Genomic DNA, 19,780 nt, shown 5'->3' with positions numbered 1-19,780 from the left:
CATATTGCTGGTGTTGCAGGGTGGAGTGATACAGTGGTGAAAACTGCTGTAGCCTGAGCAGTAAAGCCACCAGTTTGTGTTGAAGCTAAAGAGTCATCATTGTAAAGTGAGGATAGCGGCTTTTAGATTATTCAGACAGTGTATGTGTTTTTATAGGAATATGACACAAAATTGGTGCAGTCTACGTGTTGCTTTCAGCCTTTCACTCTTGGTCTCCCCTGGTCAAATCCATGTTGTTGTTGTTGAACATTATTATTTTGTCAATTTCAAAAGGTTTTATTGATTTTGACTTCCTAAAATAGGCAGAAATATACCAGTATATCATTTTCCCATGTCCAATGCACAAAACAAATGTATACAAAGTATAATTTTGCTTATTACAACTTAGTAGTTAAGTAACATTATTTTGGCCATTGTTGCTACTGATTATGATAACGTACTTCTGATCTGAGAATATGACATCACCATAGGTCTGACATAGCAAGAACAGGGAGATATGATGCGTATCACGATACAGGGGTTTCAGTTCAATATATTATAATACTACTCCAATACTGCGATATAAGCAAGGTGATACATTGCAGGTTTTTTCGTGAATCTAATTTTAGGAAAATTGTCAAAGTATAAAGAACACACAATCATGTCCCTGTAACAGCCAACATCATAGCTTTACTTTCTACGTTTACAACACTAGTGTTTTGAGAATTGATACGATCTCACAAAACAGAATATCGCAATATGATATTTTCTTGTACCTCTGGGCAAGAAACATGAGCAATCAGACAGTCAGAGACATTGTAAGACGATGATATAAACCACTTTATTTGGGGTAAAGCAATTGTAACCTCACCAGAAATGTTGCTAATAATACCTCATAGTTGAAGCAGGAAATTGGTCTGTAAACTGAGATGAATATTTACATTTGACTGTCCATCTTTTCCAAGATAAGGTGGCAGGGGTTTACATCCTGTCTGATTATCTGACTGCTTCTCTTTCTTTCTCACTGCATTTCCGAATGGCAGAAAGATTTTTTGATCTTTCAGTAACAATCTGAAAGTCCACTTACATGCTCTTTCAGCCGATCTGCCAATGAAGACAATGAGATGTTGTTTAAAGATCCAGGAAAGACTGTGGACCTCAACGTGAGATTGTTTTGTCTAACTGTATCTCTGTCGGATGATATCTCTGGTTCTGCTGCATCAATTTTGATACGTAAAAACTGTCTGACAGTGCAGAGTGCAGTGCTAAATCAGTGGGGCACTCTATTAATGCCTGGATTTTCATTATCTGTGGCAGACAGGAAGAACAAAGCAGAACTTACCACACCACCCAAAGTAGATTAAAATAGCAAAAAATTCCATTATAATGAATCAGAAAATGACATAATTTCTAGTTTTCTGTAGCATTTTAGACCTCTATTTAGTCCCTTCACTGCCTAAATGGAATTATATTGATGCATATTTTCTCTGTCAGACACAAAAATCAAACAGGACCAAAACACCGCAAGGATCTTGGAATGGAGGACATTAAAATTCGTGAAACAAGTAGGTGTCACTGAGAGGCTTTGTGAAGCAGCTGCAGCAAGTGATGAGTTTGCATTAACATCAGCTCAGGCTGGAACTGACTCCATTACAGCTTGATAAAGCACAACAAAACAATAGCGCTAGACGAACAGTGAGAACAGGACCGCAGGAGGATAACCAAACTCCAAATGAATGACTCTGAATGCTGAACATGCTTTAGCTTTTTCGTGGTTACACACAGTGCATGAAATGGGCCAGCACCAGTGGTTGAATTGGAGCAAAAAGCCAGTACCCTGATTCATCACAACCCTAACCTTTTTTAATAGACATTTTCAGTGCTGTTTTCTTAGCATCAAGCCATCTTTATGTGTACACACAGAAGCAGTTATGCAGTTGTTTAGGAGTACCTCACCAGCATTGCTGTATGCAGGGTTTTAGTAATACCGAGGAGATACCCAGACAAATATTTCACGACCTCGATACTTATCGTTTTTGTCTAAATGAGTACTCTTACTTCTTACTGTGTACTTGCTGTTAACTGCTGGTCAGTAGGTACAAACCCACACACCTCAGTACACACTCCTTTTCCCCCATCGGCATTCTGTGAAGACCCGCCCTCCACTGCCTCTGATTGGCTACTGTTTGTTGCCTTTGTTAGTTTGGTTGGTTGGTGGTAGGCAGGAGTGAAACGGTTAGAGTTCTAATGACAGCGTGAGTGAGTCGGAGCCAATCAGAAGCGGAATACAGGTAGTTAAAAAGTAAACTGTGTCTTTATGTAAACACATAGCTAGCTTACGCTGAGAAAACAGTGCTAAATGTCATGGTTTAAAATGGATATAAGAGAGCTAAAAAAGTATTTTAGTTAGGTTAGGGTATGTGGTGGTTAGGGTTGTGTTGAATGAGGATACTGGCACCTTTAAAACAACACCTTTGACTCCATTAGAGTCAGTTACAGCTGAGATGGCAGTTACTGCTACCCTGCTAAGCTAACGTTAGGCTAGGTACCTTTTTATCTCGACTATCTCAGCCGTTTTTTCCTCCATGACTAGATTTTCTGCCTTATTTATGTTGGATAAATAAACAAAAGATGTTAGTTCGGCAAAATGTATCTATTTCAATGACAGTAAACAGCTAAGGGGGAAAAGTAAGTAAGTTTAGCTTTAGTCAAGGGTAGCCGTTGTTGTTCTCTTTGGATTTTTACACGTCCATGGCATAAACAATGTTTTCTGGCAAGTTTCTTGTCTTAACAAAATGATGTTAAATTTGTATTTACTACAATTTGGCTTTGCTCCATGTGGTCTGCTTGAGCAAACAAATTGGCATTGTTTCAGAGGAGATATAGCAGCGCAGAGGGAAATGAGCGGACATTAGGGCACAGTAGTGTCCAGTGTCACTGTTACGTAAGAGATGTCTTGGTGGCAACAAAGAGACCCTTTCTTTCTGCCCCCCTCCCGCACCCCCCTCAGCCCCGCCGGCTATCTGTCCTTAACCCCGCCAACCTCCCGAACCCCTTCTGTCTCTGCCTCCCTCTGCACTGTTCCTCTGTCATATGTCCCTCTTGGTTCCACTTTATTCTCTCTTTTTCTTCCTCATGCTGTGCTCATCCTATGAATCAGCTGTTGGCAACATTGATGCTGCAACCTAGTTTGACCTAGTGCTTCCTCTGAGGATGATAGATGTCCCTGAATGCTGTTTGCATAATCCTGGTGCATAGATGAAGAACACTCAGCACTGAAATCCGAGGACACATACCTTTCAGATTCTGATTTTTAAAAACCTTCTTATTAAGTTGTCTTTGGTTATCATATCTCTGATTCTCACCTGCATATGTTACTTAAATATAACTAGAATTAAACAGAAATGTAATTGGAACTCACTATGCATATAATAAGGGTGCAGAAAACATGCTAAAAACAGCCCTCCACAAAAAGTTCAGTTTACTCTTCGTGGAGAATACTACTCAGCCTGTGAAACCAGTTGTATAATCTGGGTTTCGATGAAATTGGTCATTAAAAGCTGCAGTAGGTCACTTTTATAAAAATAAACCTTGTATTCATATTTGCTGAAGGCTTTTTCCACTTATATCCTGACAGTAGTACATGAGACAGATAATCTGTGAAAAAAATCAGGTTCCTCCTAGTGCTCCTAATGACATCTGCAAAAATCCACCAGGCCTGAACGAAAACAACCAATCAGATCCGAGAAAGAGAGTTCATTGTTGAGACACCAACCCAAAGCATTGGTATTTGACAACTTGGGAATTATTTTTTTAATTAAAGTTACCTACTGCAGCTTTAACTTTATCCTGCATTAGTTTACAAGTCATTTTAGCCTGGTTCCAGTCCTGTGAATTGACACCCACATCTAATTCTTTTAAGCTATTAAAATAGGTCTGCTGCTGTTCTCACCAGAACTTTGTAGGCCGAATTAATCATCTTTTAGTGCCACGGCAAGAAAAATATCAACAGAAACATTCCCACAAAAGGGCAAAAGACTACATTTGTAATTTCTTTTAATTGTCAACAACTAGACTGATTGTGATGTCATGGGATGGGCTGGTGGGGATGTCCTGATTGGTTAGGACAAAATAACATATTCAACAACAGCTAACATGAATATAGTGTAAGACTGAATAATAACGGGACACAGAATGGCCTGAATATTAGACTAAAGTTATATATTATATCTAGACACAGTCACATGTGTGCACCACTGCTGTTATAGAGGGTCTAAGGATAGAGGGTTTCATGTGTTGGCCAAATTGTAAAGCTTGTAAAGTTTTTAGTTGACCTAAGCTGACTTGTTACATCTGATACAGCTCAATGGACAAAACACTAGCAGATGTAATGAAGAAGAATATGCAAGACAAATGTATTTGTATGACAGTTGTGAACAACAAGGTAATTCCAAGAGCTTAACATAAAACATAAAAGGGCAATAAAACAGCTGTATATCAATGTATAGTTCAAAGAAAGAGGAATCATCCAGTTAAAAGTGGTGACAGATCAGCATTATCACAAAGGCCAGGATATACTTACAAAACAGTCTGTTGGCCTCCTCTATCAGGACTGGATATGACCTTACTGACATGGATTTTAAAGGCACAGCGTCACCATTGTGGGCACTTGCATAATCTAGAGCAATGGAATCACTGGGCTTGGCCTGTTTACCAACCAGACCCGGAATCGTGTGCTGCTGCGACCTACATAACTGAACCCACATGGACAGTCATATCTATAAATAACTAAAGTTCCCTTGCAATTAGCTAATTATTTCATGTCGGTGAAAGCATTGCTACACATTAGAGCTATAGTATGTCCACACTTCTCACAGAAGTGTCTTATAAGAAATGTTTGTCAGGTATTTAAGAGTCAGTTTGTACAATTTGGCTGCAGTGCTGATTACATATGAACTTTTGACATGTAACAGCATGTACAGAATTCAAACAATTAGACTAACAGCCTTTATTTTACCTGACAAGGACGTTTTTTGGTTATCAAATAATGACTGTGTCTCTCAGATGAAAAGGTAGAAGTAGCCTAATAATGTTATAAATTAGGTTCAGGGTGGATTGATTGGTCAACAAAGCTGTTGGTCTCCTACTAACATTCAAAGCTGGTCTCTTTGGAACATGACCACATTTTTCCCCGAACCTCAGCCACGTAGTGTTTGTGTCTAAAGGCCCTGAAAGATCGGGCCAATGCCGGGCCATCTGTGAGCATCTGTAACCCTAGTGTATTCCATAACTGTCTGTACTGTAGTTTGGCAGATTAACAGTGGAGAGTGTGAAAGTTATGAACAGAATAGTCATTCTTATACATTGGACTAACTTGTAGTCAATGGAGTAATAGTGAAATTATTATTAATTATTTTATATGTTTTTTTATGTAAACATTCAATTATTTGGGTCAAATAAGCTTTGATCCTGACAATGACATTTTTTCTCTCACAGTGAAACCTGACAACAAGGACAAGCAGGAGAAGACAGACATGATGTCCAGCAAGACGGACAAGGTCGATGCCTTTGACAAGAAAGAGAAAGAGGAGCAGCAGAAGAAGGACAACGGTCCAGACAAGAACCAGAAGTCCGAGAAGATTGTCAAAGATGATGAAAAGATGGAGAAGATGAACGCGGAGAAAAACAACAAGGCCAACGAGAAGGCGGAGAAGGTGGACAAACCGGAGAAGACCAACAAAGACGAAAAGAAGGAAGAGGAAAAGAAGCCTGCTGAGAAAAAGGAGGAGAAGGGGGGGAAAGGGACAGCCAAGTCTCCAACAGGCAACGGTAGCAAGACTCTGCCAAGCCCTGACAGCAAGAGCAAGGTGGGTCACACACACACACACACACACACACACACAGAATACTGCTTCCCACACACATTTCCTGCAAACAGATTCACACAGTGGCAGACTGTCCAGTGGTTACAGAAACAGCCCCGTCACCCAAAGGTTACAGCTTCGAACTCTGCCACAGCCGGTGTATCCAACAACACCCTGCTACAGTGTCCTTGAGCAAGACACACAAATACACACACACACACACACAGATGCTCAGGCTGATTGCAAAAATGACATAAACATCATTCACTTCAGTCAGTGCACTGCTTCTGCTGCTTCCACCGGTCTCATCAGTGTGTGTGTGTGTGTGTCTGTGTGTGTCTGTGTGTGTCTGTCTCACTGCCAGTTGACGCTGGCATTTCAAATGAAATTTTGATTTATATGGCAGCAATCAGTGAATTTGCTTACGGGGGTTAATTAACTTGTGCAAATCTATTATGTCATGTTCAATTTTGGTGACATGCAAATTTGACCAATAGCAAACCACCTTGAGGGAATGAAAAGTCAGAGTCCAAAATGGAGAAAAACTGTCATTGCTTGTTGGCTGATGTACCATTAACTTTTATTTAGGGCTGCAACTGACTAGGGCTGAAAAGAATCTGGCAATACACTATGTATCACGATACAGAGGTTATAGTTCAATATATTGTGATATATTATGATGCTGTAAACAAGGTGATATATTGTGATTTTTCAAAAAATTCTAATAGTATAAAGAGCACACACACACAGCTAAAGTAGTTCACCAACTAGCCCTGTGATGCTACAAGTTCAGGTTCTATTGTACAGAACAATTACAGTGAAGCAATCATTTGCAGTTCATCCCTCCAACAATACTCATACAAATATGTATAAAAAGTCTGTAAGTAAAAATCAAGTCAAATCAATTTTATTCATATAGCCCACAATAACAAATCACAGTTTGCCTCAAGGGGCTTTACAATCTGTGCAGCATTTAACACCCGCTGTCCTTAGACCTTCAGTTCTTGTCCTCAAAGGACAGCCTCCCCTAAAATAACCTTTACTGGTGAAAAAAAAAGAAATAAACTTCAGAAAGAGCAAGGGAGGATGGATCCCTCTCCCAGGAGGACAGACATGCAATAGATGTCATGTGTACAGAATAGAACAACAAATTTTGATTACAAAAATACAGATATACGTGATACTCTTCCAGCAGGACGTTGAGCAGTTTTGGGTGTTGCCAGATAGGTACGACCTGAGTCACACAACCCCGCCTCCACTCCTGGAAGGAGGACAGGCCACACAAAATCAAAGTAAAATCAATATAATCTATCACACCAAGCGTTCAGCACTGCCTGGGCCTTTAATATGTGTTTAGAAGTGCTAAATAGTATGTCCATCACTGAGTCTCTGTGTGTGTGTGTTTGTGTGTGTTGTGTGGGGTGTGTTGTGTGTGTGTGTTGTGTATGAATGTGAGACTGAGTTTTCAGTATCATGTGCTACTTTTGGAATGCTGCTCATTTCATGAGATTTGAGGTTAATTTTATGATTTACTGCTCATGAGCTCTCTGAAGTGGCTATAAATTTCAATTTTAATTTAAGAATTTATTTTATGATTGTCATACGGTTGCTGGCTGTGCTGCCATATCACACGGCCATTGCAATCAGTGATTGCTTTTTCTTTCTCTATCTGTCCGTTTTATTTCTTTCCTTGCCTTCTCCCTTTTTTCACTCTTATTGTGGCTTCTTTTAATTCCATTATCACCAGCCTGATGTGGGTTCAGCTAAACCAAACTCAGCTAAATCCCGCCCATCCACCCTCTCCACCAATGGCGAGGCCACCTCAGCCAAACGCCCCTCCCCCACCTCAGCCAATAAAAAAAGCCCTGTACCCAAGGCGACCACACCCACTGCCGCCAAGCGGCCACCAGCAGCAGCTGGCTCGGCCAAAGCTGCCAAGGTGAGTATAATCCATTGTCTGTACTTGTGTTCTCATGGACTCATCAAAATGGACAGAAACCAAATAAAAACTCACCCAAGCAGCTTGTTAGTCTGTCAAACCATTGCACATGTCACAGGGAAGACAATGCATGGTGTAAAAATAATTGCACAAAGGACAAAAATAAATACAGTAGTTATAATTAGTGGAGATAAGGCTATAAATAGGCTATTAATATACAGTATATGTTAAATACTTAAATATCAGTGTAAGAAATTATTATATATTATATATATAATATATATATATATTATACACACAGTGCAAGTATATTGTATAGGATTCCAACTGTATCTGTGAACATGTACTTTGTGTGTGTGTGTGGTTGTGTGTGTGTGTGTGTGTTTGTGTGCGTGCGCATGTGTGTGTGTTGAGGAGCAACAAGGGGAAGTGGTGCATTAGCTGAGAAAAATAGAAAGAGGAATGTATGTGGCAGGAATAAGTAAAAGAAAATGACAATAAATAAAGTAATAGAGAAATAATAATAAAGAACGAAAGAAAGGAAAGAGTGGGGAGAGAGGGGAGAAAAAAAAACAAGAATGTAAAGCAGACATTATGTGAGTTTTGTATATAAATAGGCTGTCCAGACTTGATTGCTGGGGCAGTTGCTCAAAAACTAATGGAACTGACAACATGAATCAATAGTCAAAACAGTGGTAAAAGTAGAAAACAGGACAATCATTTTCATTACTGATCTGATATTCTGACTGTCAGGCCTTAACATCTGTACAGATGTTATTTTAAGAATCCTCACATTCCACCTACCAAATGTTTTGTGTGTCACTTGCTAATCCATTTGTAGACTAGAACTGTTACAGATTTTGTGCCATCTATGAGAACTACCTGTAATAAAAGCTGAAATTATTCAGCTTCTCTTGCTGATAAAAGTCACCATCAACCACAGAACAAAGTGCAAAGTCACATTAATATAATCAAAATCTCTCCAATTCAAAAATGAAAGGTTCATTGTCATCATCTCTTAGTTCAACGGTGATCCAGGCATTTCCCATCATGCCCTGAATTCTGCAGCTACCTTGATCTAGGGAGGTAGTTGCTGCCTTTGTTTGCACTTTACTGCGGTGACTGTATCTCAGTCTACTTTATGATTTTTTAAATCTAACAATGAGACCTTAGTCCTCCATCCTTCCTCCACTCCTGTTTGTCATAAGTCTGTCTTCACCTTCTTTCCTCTCTTTGCTGTTATTCTCTGCTGATGTCAAGTCTGCATGATTGGCAGATAACACCGGAAAACAGGATAACAAAGCCTTTATGCATGCAGCTGTAAACACAAACCTACGGTATGTGCAGACATACACATAAACTCTCACACACCCACAGCTCATCTCTCCTCTGCTGCTTCCAGACTCCAGATAATGGGACGGCTGAGAAACGCCCATCTGTGCCAAAGGCCACGCCCACTCCCCGTGCAGCTGCCAATAAGAATGGCTCCTCTGCGACTGCTGCAAGTAAAACTGCTGGTACTTGCACACACACACACACGCACACACAGCTTGTACAGTATTATCATTTCTATTATATCTACAGTGTCTGCCCCCTGTCCCTGATTGTGTGATATGAACAGTATTGTCACAGACTCTTTGGCTAGTTCATAGTGTTGCCAGTGCAACATGACCTCCAACAGGGCCTGAACCCGCTACTGTAGCTGGAAAAGTGACTCACAATGTCAACTGGCACCACTCCAGGCAACAGGCTAACTGAATTGCTGCCATATGTTACACTTAATCGGATTCAAGAGCAGGCTTTTGAAGACTGCAGACTGATATTTTTATCTGCACATCGCAAACACTATCTCACCTCTCTGAGCGAGGGAACTGTGACTCAGTCCGAGCAACGTTAGACAAACAGGCTCTCTGCTTTTTGTGCACCTCAGCTCAGCAGCCTCAGAGAATATGATTCATTCACTCAGTTAACAGGGATGGCTGTTATGTGCTGCAAGGTGCATATTTCACTTTAGTTGCATGAGTGAACTCTGATGGCAGCAGTTTAGTCAGATTTCATAATGCTTCTCCCACATGATGGCAGCATTACTTACAGCACAATGTTATCAACATGCCAACACCTCCATAAACGGTAAAATGACTCACGTCACCTATTGCCCTTAAAGGACCAGTGTGTAAGAGTTAGTGGCATCTAGCAGCTCAGCCTTTCATGCGTGTAGGAGAAATTTGTGAAAACTACAACAAATATTAAATAAATTGTCAACTATTAATTGTTTTGCGTAATATTCAAAGAAAAAATTTCCAAATTCTCTGATTTCAGCTTCTCAAATGTTTTCCACTTTCTTTTGTCCTCTATGACAGCAACTGAATGTCTTTGAGTTGTGGACAAAACAAGACATTTGAAGATGTCACCTTAGGCTTTGGGAAACTTCTTTCACAATTTTCAGACATTTTATGGACCAAATAAATAATTGAAAAGAATGATTAGTTTTAGCTGTAGGGGGTGTAGTGTACGACCAACTGCTGCTGCAGAAAACAATGTTGATGAGGGTGCTAAGAAAGAACTCAACTTTAAATCTGCTGTAAAATCAATACTAGAAGTTAAAAGAGCCCAAAACCAATAAAAACCTGTATTATTGCATCAACAAATTGGTGGAACTTGGTACACTGCACTACCAGGGTTACGTGTCAGTCTGGTGTTTTTGAGCTTGTGTGCTATATTTCCTGCTTTCAGCGAACAAGAATGACAAGACTGATAACAAGACGGGGGAGCCCAAGAAACCCAAGACTACAGGTAACAAACTGAGAGAGAAGATGGACAGTCAGTGACGATAAGTTTCCGTGTTGTTCTCCTCAAATTCTAAATGTCACTAGAATAAAATAAAGGTTATGGATAGAGACCTATACGTGGTTTTATGGGCAGAACCTACGATGTTTATGCTCACACTGTACGGATAAATGGACTGGCCGCACTGACGCAGTGGAGCAACCCCAGCATGGTTTTCTCAATTTCAATCAAGTTTATTCAAACAAGATGACTGTGTCTTCAACAGTGCTGATGACAAAAAGAGAAAAAGCCAGCATTAATACTTAGAATTCTACTATGAACGTGCAGTAAGGAGAAAAATATAAGTTCTTGTCACAACCAGTAAAATACCATCCCAGTAATATTAAAACTGACTCAGTTCAGTGAATAATGGATCTTTTGGCAGCAGCCATATTGGGAAATGTGACTACTGAACTGCTCAAACTCCAGCTGACCAAAATTTCTGCCATGCCAGAAACCCATTAGATCGTCTGACAACCATACTGTTAATCATTCAGGCACTTAATTAGGCATCGTGACCCCCCTCAAACTGCACTTCAAACAATAGCCGATCTGGCTCATATTTTCCATGATTCTAAAATTAGATTGGGTCGATCAATTTGGGGTTATGGCTTAATCCATACGGTGTCTGCCTGGCTTTAGGGGACAATAAACAGAGTGTTACTTTTACTGCCCCATTATATAAAAGAATCATATCATGTCTAATGTGTTACATTACATTGAAGCATGATCTTTTTCAATGATGAACACTGAGCTCCTCTTCTTTTCAATCCAATTCAGTTTAATTCAAAAGGGCTTTACTGGGAAAATGACATTTACATTGCCAAAGCCAGCGTAAATTCATGTATATACAAATTAGTAAAACAATACAAAAAAAAAATATATATATATATCTTTAAACAAAGTAGAAAAACATGAAAAATATAGTAATAAGTAATAGTAATAAGTGAGAATATTTTTACTTTTTAGTGTCACTAGAGCTAGCTCAATGTTCAGTTGACACAGATTAAAATGAACCCCTGATAGGCACAATTTACATAAAAATGTGATATTGTACTGTACTGATTTGTTCATAAAGCTCCTACAAATACCCATATGAACTGCCTTCAGCAGTACCGGTAGTTGCGTCTGTAATGCCAGTTGCACTCGCTGCCATGGTGCCGTGCCGGCATGCTGGGGGTAATAAACCCATAACACAGCATCATTAAGTCTTGTGTGAGTTAACAACACTCTCGTTCATTAGTTGCAAATGGATACGTTCAGTTCACTGTTCATGAAAAACATAAGCATGTTGTTTTCACACTCATCTCACTGATGTCATTACTTCACTTTACAAGTGAAACAGAAGTTGTTTGACTGGTGTTTACTTTTCAGTTTTCACATTTTCACAGAAATCAATACTTCATTTGTGTTACTGTTTTTTCCTTCCTCTGCAGCCCGTCCTCGTCCTGCCTCCACCACCACTCCTGCTACTCCGGCTGCCTCCACTAACGGTGAAGCCAGCTCCTCTCACCGCCGCCGGGTCATCACCAAACCCCCCGTGCCCAAGCAGACCCCAATGGAGAAGAAGCCGCCGGTGCCACGCGCTCCACGTACCCCCCGGCCCATCAACGCTCCGACACCTGACCTTAAGAACGTCCGCTCCAAGATCGGATCCATTGACAACATCAAGTACCAGCCTGGTGGAGGAAAGGTAGGATGAACCAGGCAGCATAAGAAAGGTCTATGTTCATATGACATATTCTTGTATCAGCAAATCATTTGGCACTGCTTGGTCTATAAATCAAATAGCAGCCATGTGCTGTACATCCTAACAACATGTTTTACTTACTTAAATACTAAAAATAATCATAAAACAATATAATAATCATAAATACAGCTTACTGCCAGTAAGTGATCACAGAGTGGGGTAGAAGTGTAAGAAGGAGGTCACAACTGCCACACTGGCCACAACCGTGTCTGAGCAGATCTCTATGAAAGATTTAAAGTGCCACTATTAAAATAAATAAAAGACAAAAAATACAGTGCACATTGTTATATGTATTCCCTTATTATGATTTACTGTTGTAGCTACATAACAAACACATGTTTAAAGGTTATTCAACTTTTTGTCTGTAAACTAAATTAATTTTATTGACTTTTTCATTCCATATTTAAATCAAAAGCACCGAAAACAAGGTGTACAAGTATTTAAGCAGCATAGACCAGTCAGTAGTTTTCATGAGGAGGTGTTTATTTTTGTACTTTTTTAACTGAACTGAAATTGATCAGTCCTGTCTCACATCCTACATTTCTAGACATCCATTAGCGTTAGCTTATCATCCTCCATTAAACCAGTCACAGGAAGCTAACACTAGCTAGCTAAAACTAATTAGCTTAGCTGTGAACACGTACTGAGAATTATGTCAAGGAAGGTGTGAAATACACCGTCTTAGTGTAGACAGGAAGCCAAAAGTTTTAGTGAGTTAATGTGGATGTAGTCTTGATCTCACACCAGACAATCCTGTTGTCTGGTGACTTTGTTTTCATTCTGTCAAAATCTGCAGGCTCTGCATTTATGAAACAGGTACAACAAGGTGTTCAACGCCAAATTCCTCTAATAGCATGGAAATGGCAAATGAATGGTATTCAATTGTTTTACCTTTAAATCTAACAATATATTGTGACCAAGCAGATCCTCTGAGAATAAAGTGGGTTTTATTTCTGTAGAAAATCACTGTTAGTCTTGAGGCAGTGCAGACTAGATTTAATGAAGCATTGTGAATGTGGTCCTTAGATCCCCATAAAGCTGTAACAACAGTGTCTGTGTGTCTGCAGCTGATAAAACCAACAGGAGATCAGTGCATGCTCTGTCACTGAGTCGGTACTGAATACACTGGATTCAGTCACATTTCTGTGCTATGTAAGGCAGCACAGTGTGTCGCAGCTCTGGTGAGACATATTGGGGGATGAGATTAGGATGGATGGAGAGGGGAGGACTGTTAACAAGTAGGAGAGGGAATATTGATACCACCTACATTCAAATGGTTAACACACACATGCTCAGCACCTCATTTGGCAAATGTACTGCAATCCTATACCATACCAAATCATATGTGACTCACAAATACCTCACCTCTGCATTGCAGACATTGAGTTTTTTAAAGGGTGTAACCATTTTATGCTAATTGAAGAGACAACAACTACTTTCTTCCACTTCCTTTCATCTCCCTCTGTCTATTCAGTTCAACATGAAGCATTGTCATTGTTTATCATTGCCTAATGCTGCTATGTGAACTTGTTCTCACACTCCCAGGTACACCTGCCTTAACAGTATCCCAGAGTCCCCTGCCAGCTGCTGTAACACACAGGCTGACAAACTGTGATCTTTCTTCCTTTATTCCACTGTGGTGAAGGTGCACAGCATGTCATGGATTGACATGGCTCAGACACCTGGTTGTGTTTGTGTCCCTTTTAAATGTGTGTGACTTGGGGAAAGGGTTCTGCTGTCGCTTTGAATCATCATCTGCTCTCCGTCTGCCCTGTTATTTGATATAATGTGTTCAGTCCAGTTCATCCTGTTTCCATCTCTGCTGTATTCTTCCATCAAACTACTGTTGTTTAACCTCCAATTATTCCTATAAACAGCTATAAACTCACAAATTTGTTGGAGTGATTCAGAATAGCTGCTAGCTATAATGTATTCAGAGGTGCTGTTGATGTGTATGAACGTTGAAGCTAGGTGGTTCCCTGTGTTTCCAGCAGTGTCAATTCTAAAAAAAAATGTAAGCTATTTGAAAGGTATCTTTAGCCAAATAATAACAAACTCACTACAGTATATTTGAAGGAACAATGTATAAAATTCTACAAAGGTTTAAATCAGTCACTAAATTTGACACTAGTAGCTTTTTTAGAAAGAAAGTTGAGGGTCCGAAGATTCGCCAGATCTAGCGAGAAAGTCACCAAGTTGGCAACACTTGTCTCCAGTCTTAATGCTAAGCTAAGCTAACCATCACTTCTAGATTCATATTTAGCATTCTATTCTATTCATATTTTATATGATGTAAAATATACACTGCTGTGCTCTTAAATAGGTTTGTTTTTATCTCCTTTACTTGATAATCTTTCTGTCACATCTATACATATTCCATTCCAACCTTCCTCTGCCTGGTCACACTGTAGAGCAGGCTAACATATAGCAGGAGCTGGCTGGGTAGACAGGGCTTGCATACCATTTGAGATTTGTCATACAGACGCTATCTCCCCTCTATTTATCCAGGGAAACAGCATGCATGCTCCTTTTTTTAGCAACACCCTGTCTCACATTCACAGTGATTCCTCACTTTCTCAACCTGCATCGTTTAGACATGATCGCATGGCCAATTAACGTTAGATCAGTGTAGAGAAAGGGCTGTAGCTGCCTCTCCAAATGGTTCTGTGAAATTGGCCTAACCCTCATATTTCCTGTACACAGTAAGAGAGCAGTCAACGGGTTGTCAGCATCAAACTGCAATTTGTGGGCACTATTTCCTTTGAGGCAGATGCACTGTGTTTTGCAGTTGCAGATCTGGTCCTGCTGTGTCTCCCTTCCAAAGACATGCTCCTGCTCTTTTTGCCTGTCTGTCAGCCACTTCACACACAAACACGCAGCCCCCACCCTGCGTCACAATAAGTGGCACTGACTCATTCAGCCTCCAGTGATACAAATATTGGTGTGTCTGTTATGTATTTTAATATTTTCCATTCAACAGGAGCTTTTTGGTCTAACAACCTTTCCATCCTCAGTATTTAGGAAGTGGACTGGTGTCTGAGCACTAGTACAAACTCCAGTATTAGTATTTGATCTGTTGTTTTCTGGTTAAGGTTATATTTGTGCTTTTGTCACTAATAGACAAACTGTAATTTATTGGTACTAATCCACTGTAACTCATTGTCATGTTTTGAAGAGTGCTCATCTGCTTACTGCCATTTGAATGGTCACCATTATCTATCTGATACATCTGATTGACAGTTCTACAAACAAATGTACATACTTCTGTTTCTTATCCGCCCATTTGATTGGTCCATGATTAAATCCTACATCTAATTTATAGAGTGGATTTGATTCTAAATCTTGGTTCAGTTTGCTTCTTTTTGATCCATGCTGTTATTTTCCATAAATAATTTTGATTGGCTACACTGACCCATACACTCATCTGATTGGTTCAGCTGCTAACCCACAGATTCAACCCACTCTCCTCAATGTCCCCACCCCGCCACCTGCTCTTCCACCCCGTTGTGTCGCGGCGTGTGGTTGGTTGGAGGTTGTATTGACAATGGGGGTGCTTGTCTCCCCAGGTCTCCTCCACCCAGAACAACAAGGCATCAGACCCCGCCACCCCTGCCAGCAAGGCCAGAGTGAGTCCCTACCATCTACACCCTCACACACAAGTACATCCTCCAACCTTCTCTTCTCGCATTCACCACAAACACTGCCCATTCTGCATCCACTCAGGACACACCACACCTTTGCTGTTTATACCTCTTAACACTATGTGTGAATATCTGTCCACACTGCAGTTTCCACTTCATTTCATTGTGACTTTTTATACCAAACAAGAGTTTTCTTGAAAGCTGAAAGGAACATATCCTCTGTTCACTGTTACATGATCAAATCAATTAATATACACAAGACTTTCCTCTAAACACGTTTTTTGTGGATATCTTTTGATGTACCCCATGTGACTGTGGTCAAAAGTAGTAATTGCAGGATACTGGCATGTTAAATTCCCCTACATTTCCCAAGATTCCCAAGAGTCTCTAGATAACCTGACTTAAGCTCGTATGGTAGTTATCCCTAGTAGGCAACTGCAGTACTGCAAAACAAAACATTTTACCCATAGACAGTCAATATAAAAGTGATGTCTGTAAAACTGTCAACAGGACCTCAAACTGTAAACAAGTTGAATTATTACTCTTTGTATTTTTTATTATAATACAAGAAAACACAAACATGTCTTCTACTGTGTGCTACTGTGTGTTTACTTTGTTTCTATCATGATTTAAAAACATTCTAATGTTAATCTGTTACATGTTACAGTAGCAGACAATAAAGATTCAAAGTGGCAGTCCTTTACTCATTTAATGAAGTAAGAAATCAGAAGAAGGTACTAACAGAGTCTTAATTAACACAACCCAGCAGATGCTTTAAAGCAGCAGTGTCATGACGCGTTGCTCGTGTGGGACCCTGAGAAAAAAACCCAACACAACAGTTTTACCCAGCAGCAGCACTTCCAGCTTGCTAAGCCATTCAATCACACACAGTAAGCAGTTTTTGCAGATGGGAAGCCAGTGAGGGATCATGTCCTTTTTTGCTGCCCTAGTGACTACCTCTACAATTAGGTCACCTAACATAAGACAAACGGAAAAAACACCGAGGGAAAAAAGATATGAAAGAGGAATCATTTCTTCTCATTTCCATAACACCTCAACATGTACATGTTACATTGTTCCTAAGTTCTCCTTGGCTTGAATATAAATGAACATTGATTTTTGTGCAACTAAATCCTACTGCCAGTGATGTCACTGTATAAGACACAAATGACCTCTACATGCCTTTTGCACCAGTCCACGTGCTCTTGTGCAAACCACTGCAAATCCCTGCAAACCCCCACAATCAATTTGTGACTGGTGTAATACATCTTGAAATGTGAAACATATCGGTTTGCAGTCTCACTGGCTGTGTGTGGCTTGTGCTTCCATTTCTTTCAACTCCTTCTAAAGCACGCCAAGGACAAAGGAAGCTGGCATTTTGTAGAACTTGGATGCACTCACAAAAAAACACCAATTATACATAAATATCATTGACACAAACCACAAAAGAGCAGCTTTTCCTGGTTTTGTTCACTAGTCGTTGGCTAGTTGCAGCCTAGGCCACTGTGCCCAGTACAGTAGTGCTACACCATGTACATCAGTGGTTGCAGACAGCACGCTCACAGCTGCAGGATAGAAGAAGAGTGCATGAGGCACATACTGTAGGCATAACAGCCACCCTGAGAAGGAACTAACTAGTGAAATCAACGTGTATAATCTTTGGCTGGAAACTGCAGTGTCCCTTTAGCTTGGTAGTATTAGAACCATTCCTCACAGAAATTAAGGAAACATGAACCACAACCTCGCAGCTACTACAGGTGTTCTGAAATCAATTAGGATGTTTACAACGTGAAAACAGAGAAAGGAAAACTTATACTCAGGCTCATTGTGTGTGTGTGTGTGTGTGTGTGCTGGAGCGTTAAGCGTATGTGTGCTAACTGCTCAGTGAGTCATCCTTTGCTGGTGCCACCTGCGTCATCATGCCATTTTCATCCTGGAGAAGGAGACGAAGACAGAGACAGAGAATGAAGGAAGGCGTCTGCTGCAGGGCTTCTTACACTACAACCGCAGAGGCAATGAAACTGATATCGCAACATGATGGGAAGAAGTGTACATGGTGTGGTGTGTGTGGTGTGTGTGGTGTGGGTTGTGTGGTGTGTGTGTGTGTGGTAACTGATCAGTGCATAACAAATGTGAGCTTGCTTGATTAAAGCAATACATCAGTTCCCTTGGAAAATGAGCAGTTCAAATAACCGATATAGGGGAGGAGAATACAGAGACTAAAATCGTCCTCATGTCCCTGGTTGGTCAATAGTTTCCGTGCTGCATGCTTTTTTTTCCTAGTCTATTTAAGAGACTTTAAAGGTTCAGTGTGTAACATTTAGCAGGATCTATTGGCAGAAATGGAATTTAACATCAATGAGTATGTTTTCATTAGTGTTAGTGTGTTTTTGTTACCTTAGAATAAGCTGTTTTTATCTACAGAGGGAGTGGGTCTCAGGAAGTTTCACATTTTTCCTGATTTTTGTGACTATTGTAGTTTCTCCTACACGTTTGAAAGGCTACGCGGTTTGCAATTTCACCGTGAGGTGCCACCAAAACTGTACACACTGATGCTTTAAAGGAATAGTTCGATATTTTTAAACAAACTTTAAACAAGCACAAAAACCTGAAGTGCCTGTTTGCTGTTACCCAATAAATAGTAACAGGACATAACTCATAACATTTAGTTTTTATATTTCTGTTTGTGTACAGATTAAATGAGATTTAATGTGTTCATTCGTTGGCTTTAGAGGTGCTGGTAGGTGGATTTTCTTTACCTTCAGGCAGAGCCAGGCTTTGCTGTTTCTCCCTGTTTCCCCCTATCTCTAGTCTAAACTTTAAGCTAAGCTCCTGGCTCTAGCTCCATACGTAACAGCCAAAGAGAGATTAGAGGGGTATTGATCTTCTCATCTTGCTCTAACCAAGAAAGTGAATAAGTATGATGATGATTGTGGGGTGTCCTAGAGCTGAGCTCTTGTTTACTAGTGTTCCATGTGTCCTGAAAATGGCTAAACTCCAGCAGTATAGCTGAATTCAAATTCAAATCCACTTAAAGATCGTGACTTTCCAGATCTTATTGTTTATCTAGTTTGGGCTGAAAAGAGAATGGCAACAGGAGTAGTCTGTCTGATGTCCAGTTTCAATAGAGCTGATGAACTGTAAGCTTGCACCGGCTAACATATCGACTTCAGAGACACTTGCTGACGTGACTAAGTTGTGGACTAGAATCTAGAAACAGACATTGAGCTTCCTACTGGGAAAACCAGCAGACACCAGTTCACAATGTCCAGTGCAGTGGCATGTTTTAATCCTACTGGTCATTTGTACCTTTGTTTTTATGGTGCCCTTTTTAAATTGGAGATGAATTTATTTGTTTATCCACTCATTCATTTATGTTGTGTTGTGTTGATGCTTTTCCTTGGTTTTCTGGCTCTTTTTTGTTTCTTTGTGATATAACCCTTGTGATATTATTTACCACGCTTGCAGGTAAAGTTGAAAGTTGGAATATCAAAAAGATGACATTCAAAATGCCACATGAATGGTTTTGGTCGTGACTTAATATTTAGGTCAAACAATGGGCTCTCCAAATCTCTCAGTATGGCTTTAAAGCCCCCCTCCAGTCAAAAGTATTCTCATTCCTACAGTGTGCTGTTATGATGCAGAGTTTGACTCTAGAAGGATGTTTTCACATTTATCTGCTGAAAGTGGAAAGTTTCTCTGTGCTCATTGAACATCTGATTTTAAGGGGCGGGGCCTACCAGCAGGATTTGTGACATCACAAATAGTCAGGAAGTCAGTC

At 40.1% G+C, this 19,780-nt stretch overlaps 1 protein-coding gene across 1 annotated transcript in view; it reads left to right on the top strand.

Moving 5' to 3' along the window:
• The window catches only part of map4l (microtubule associated protein 4 like), a 107,719-nt gene that overhangs the window by 73,122 nt on the left and 14,817 nt on the right, over positions 1-19,780 (top strand). Inside the window, exons 8-13 of the mRNA XM_035670612.1 lie at positions 5,476-5,846; positions 7,591-7,782; positions 9,185-9,299; positions 10,516-10,575; positions 12,045-12,301; positions 15,925-15,984. Of these exons, the coding sequence (XP_035526505.1) occupies positions 5,476-5,846; positions 7,591-7,782; positions 9,185-9,299; positions 10,516-10,575; positions 12,045-12,301; positions 15,925-15,984 (1,055 nt within the window). The remainder of the gene's footprint in view (positions 1-5,475; positions 5,847-7,590; positions 7,783-9,184; positions 9,300-10,515; positions 10,576-12,044; positions 12,302-15,924; positions 15,985-19,780) is intronic.

This window comes from Morone saxatilis, unplaced genomic scaffold (genome assembly GCF_004916995.1).
Source record: "Morone saxatilis isolate NCDOM2014 unplaced genomic scaffold, NCSU_SB_2.0 Contig23, whole genome shotgun sequence".
Taxonomy (NCBI): Eukaryota; Metazoa; Chordata; class Actinopteri; family Moronidae; genus Morone; species Morone saxatilis.
The sequence above is the reverse complement of the archived record's forward strand: the minus strand, read 5'-3'. Positions and strand labels throughout refer to the sequence as shown.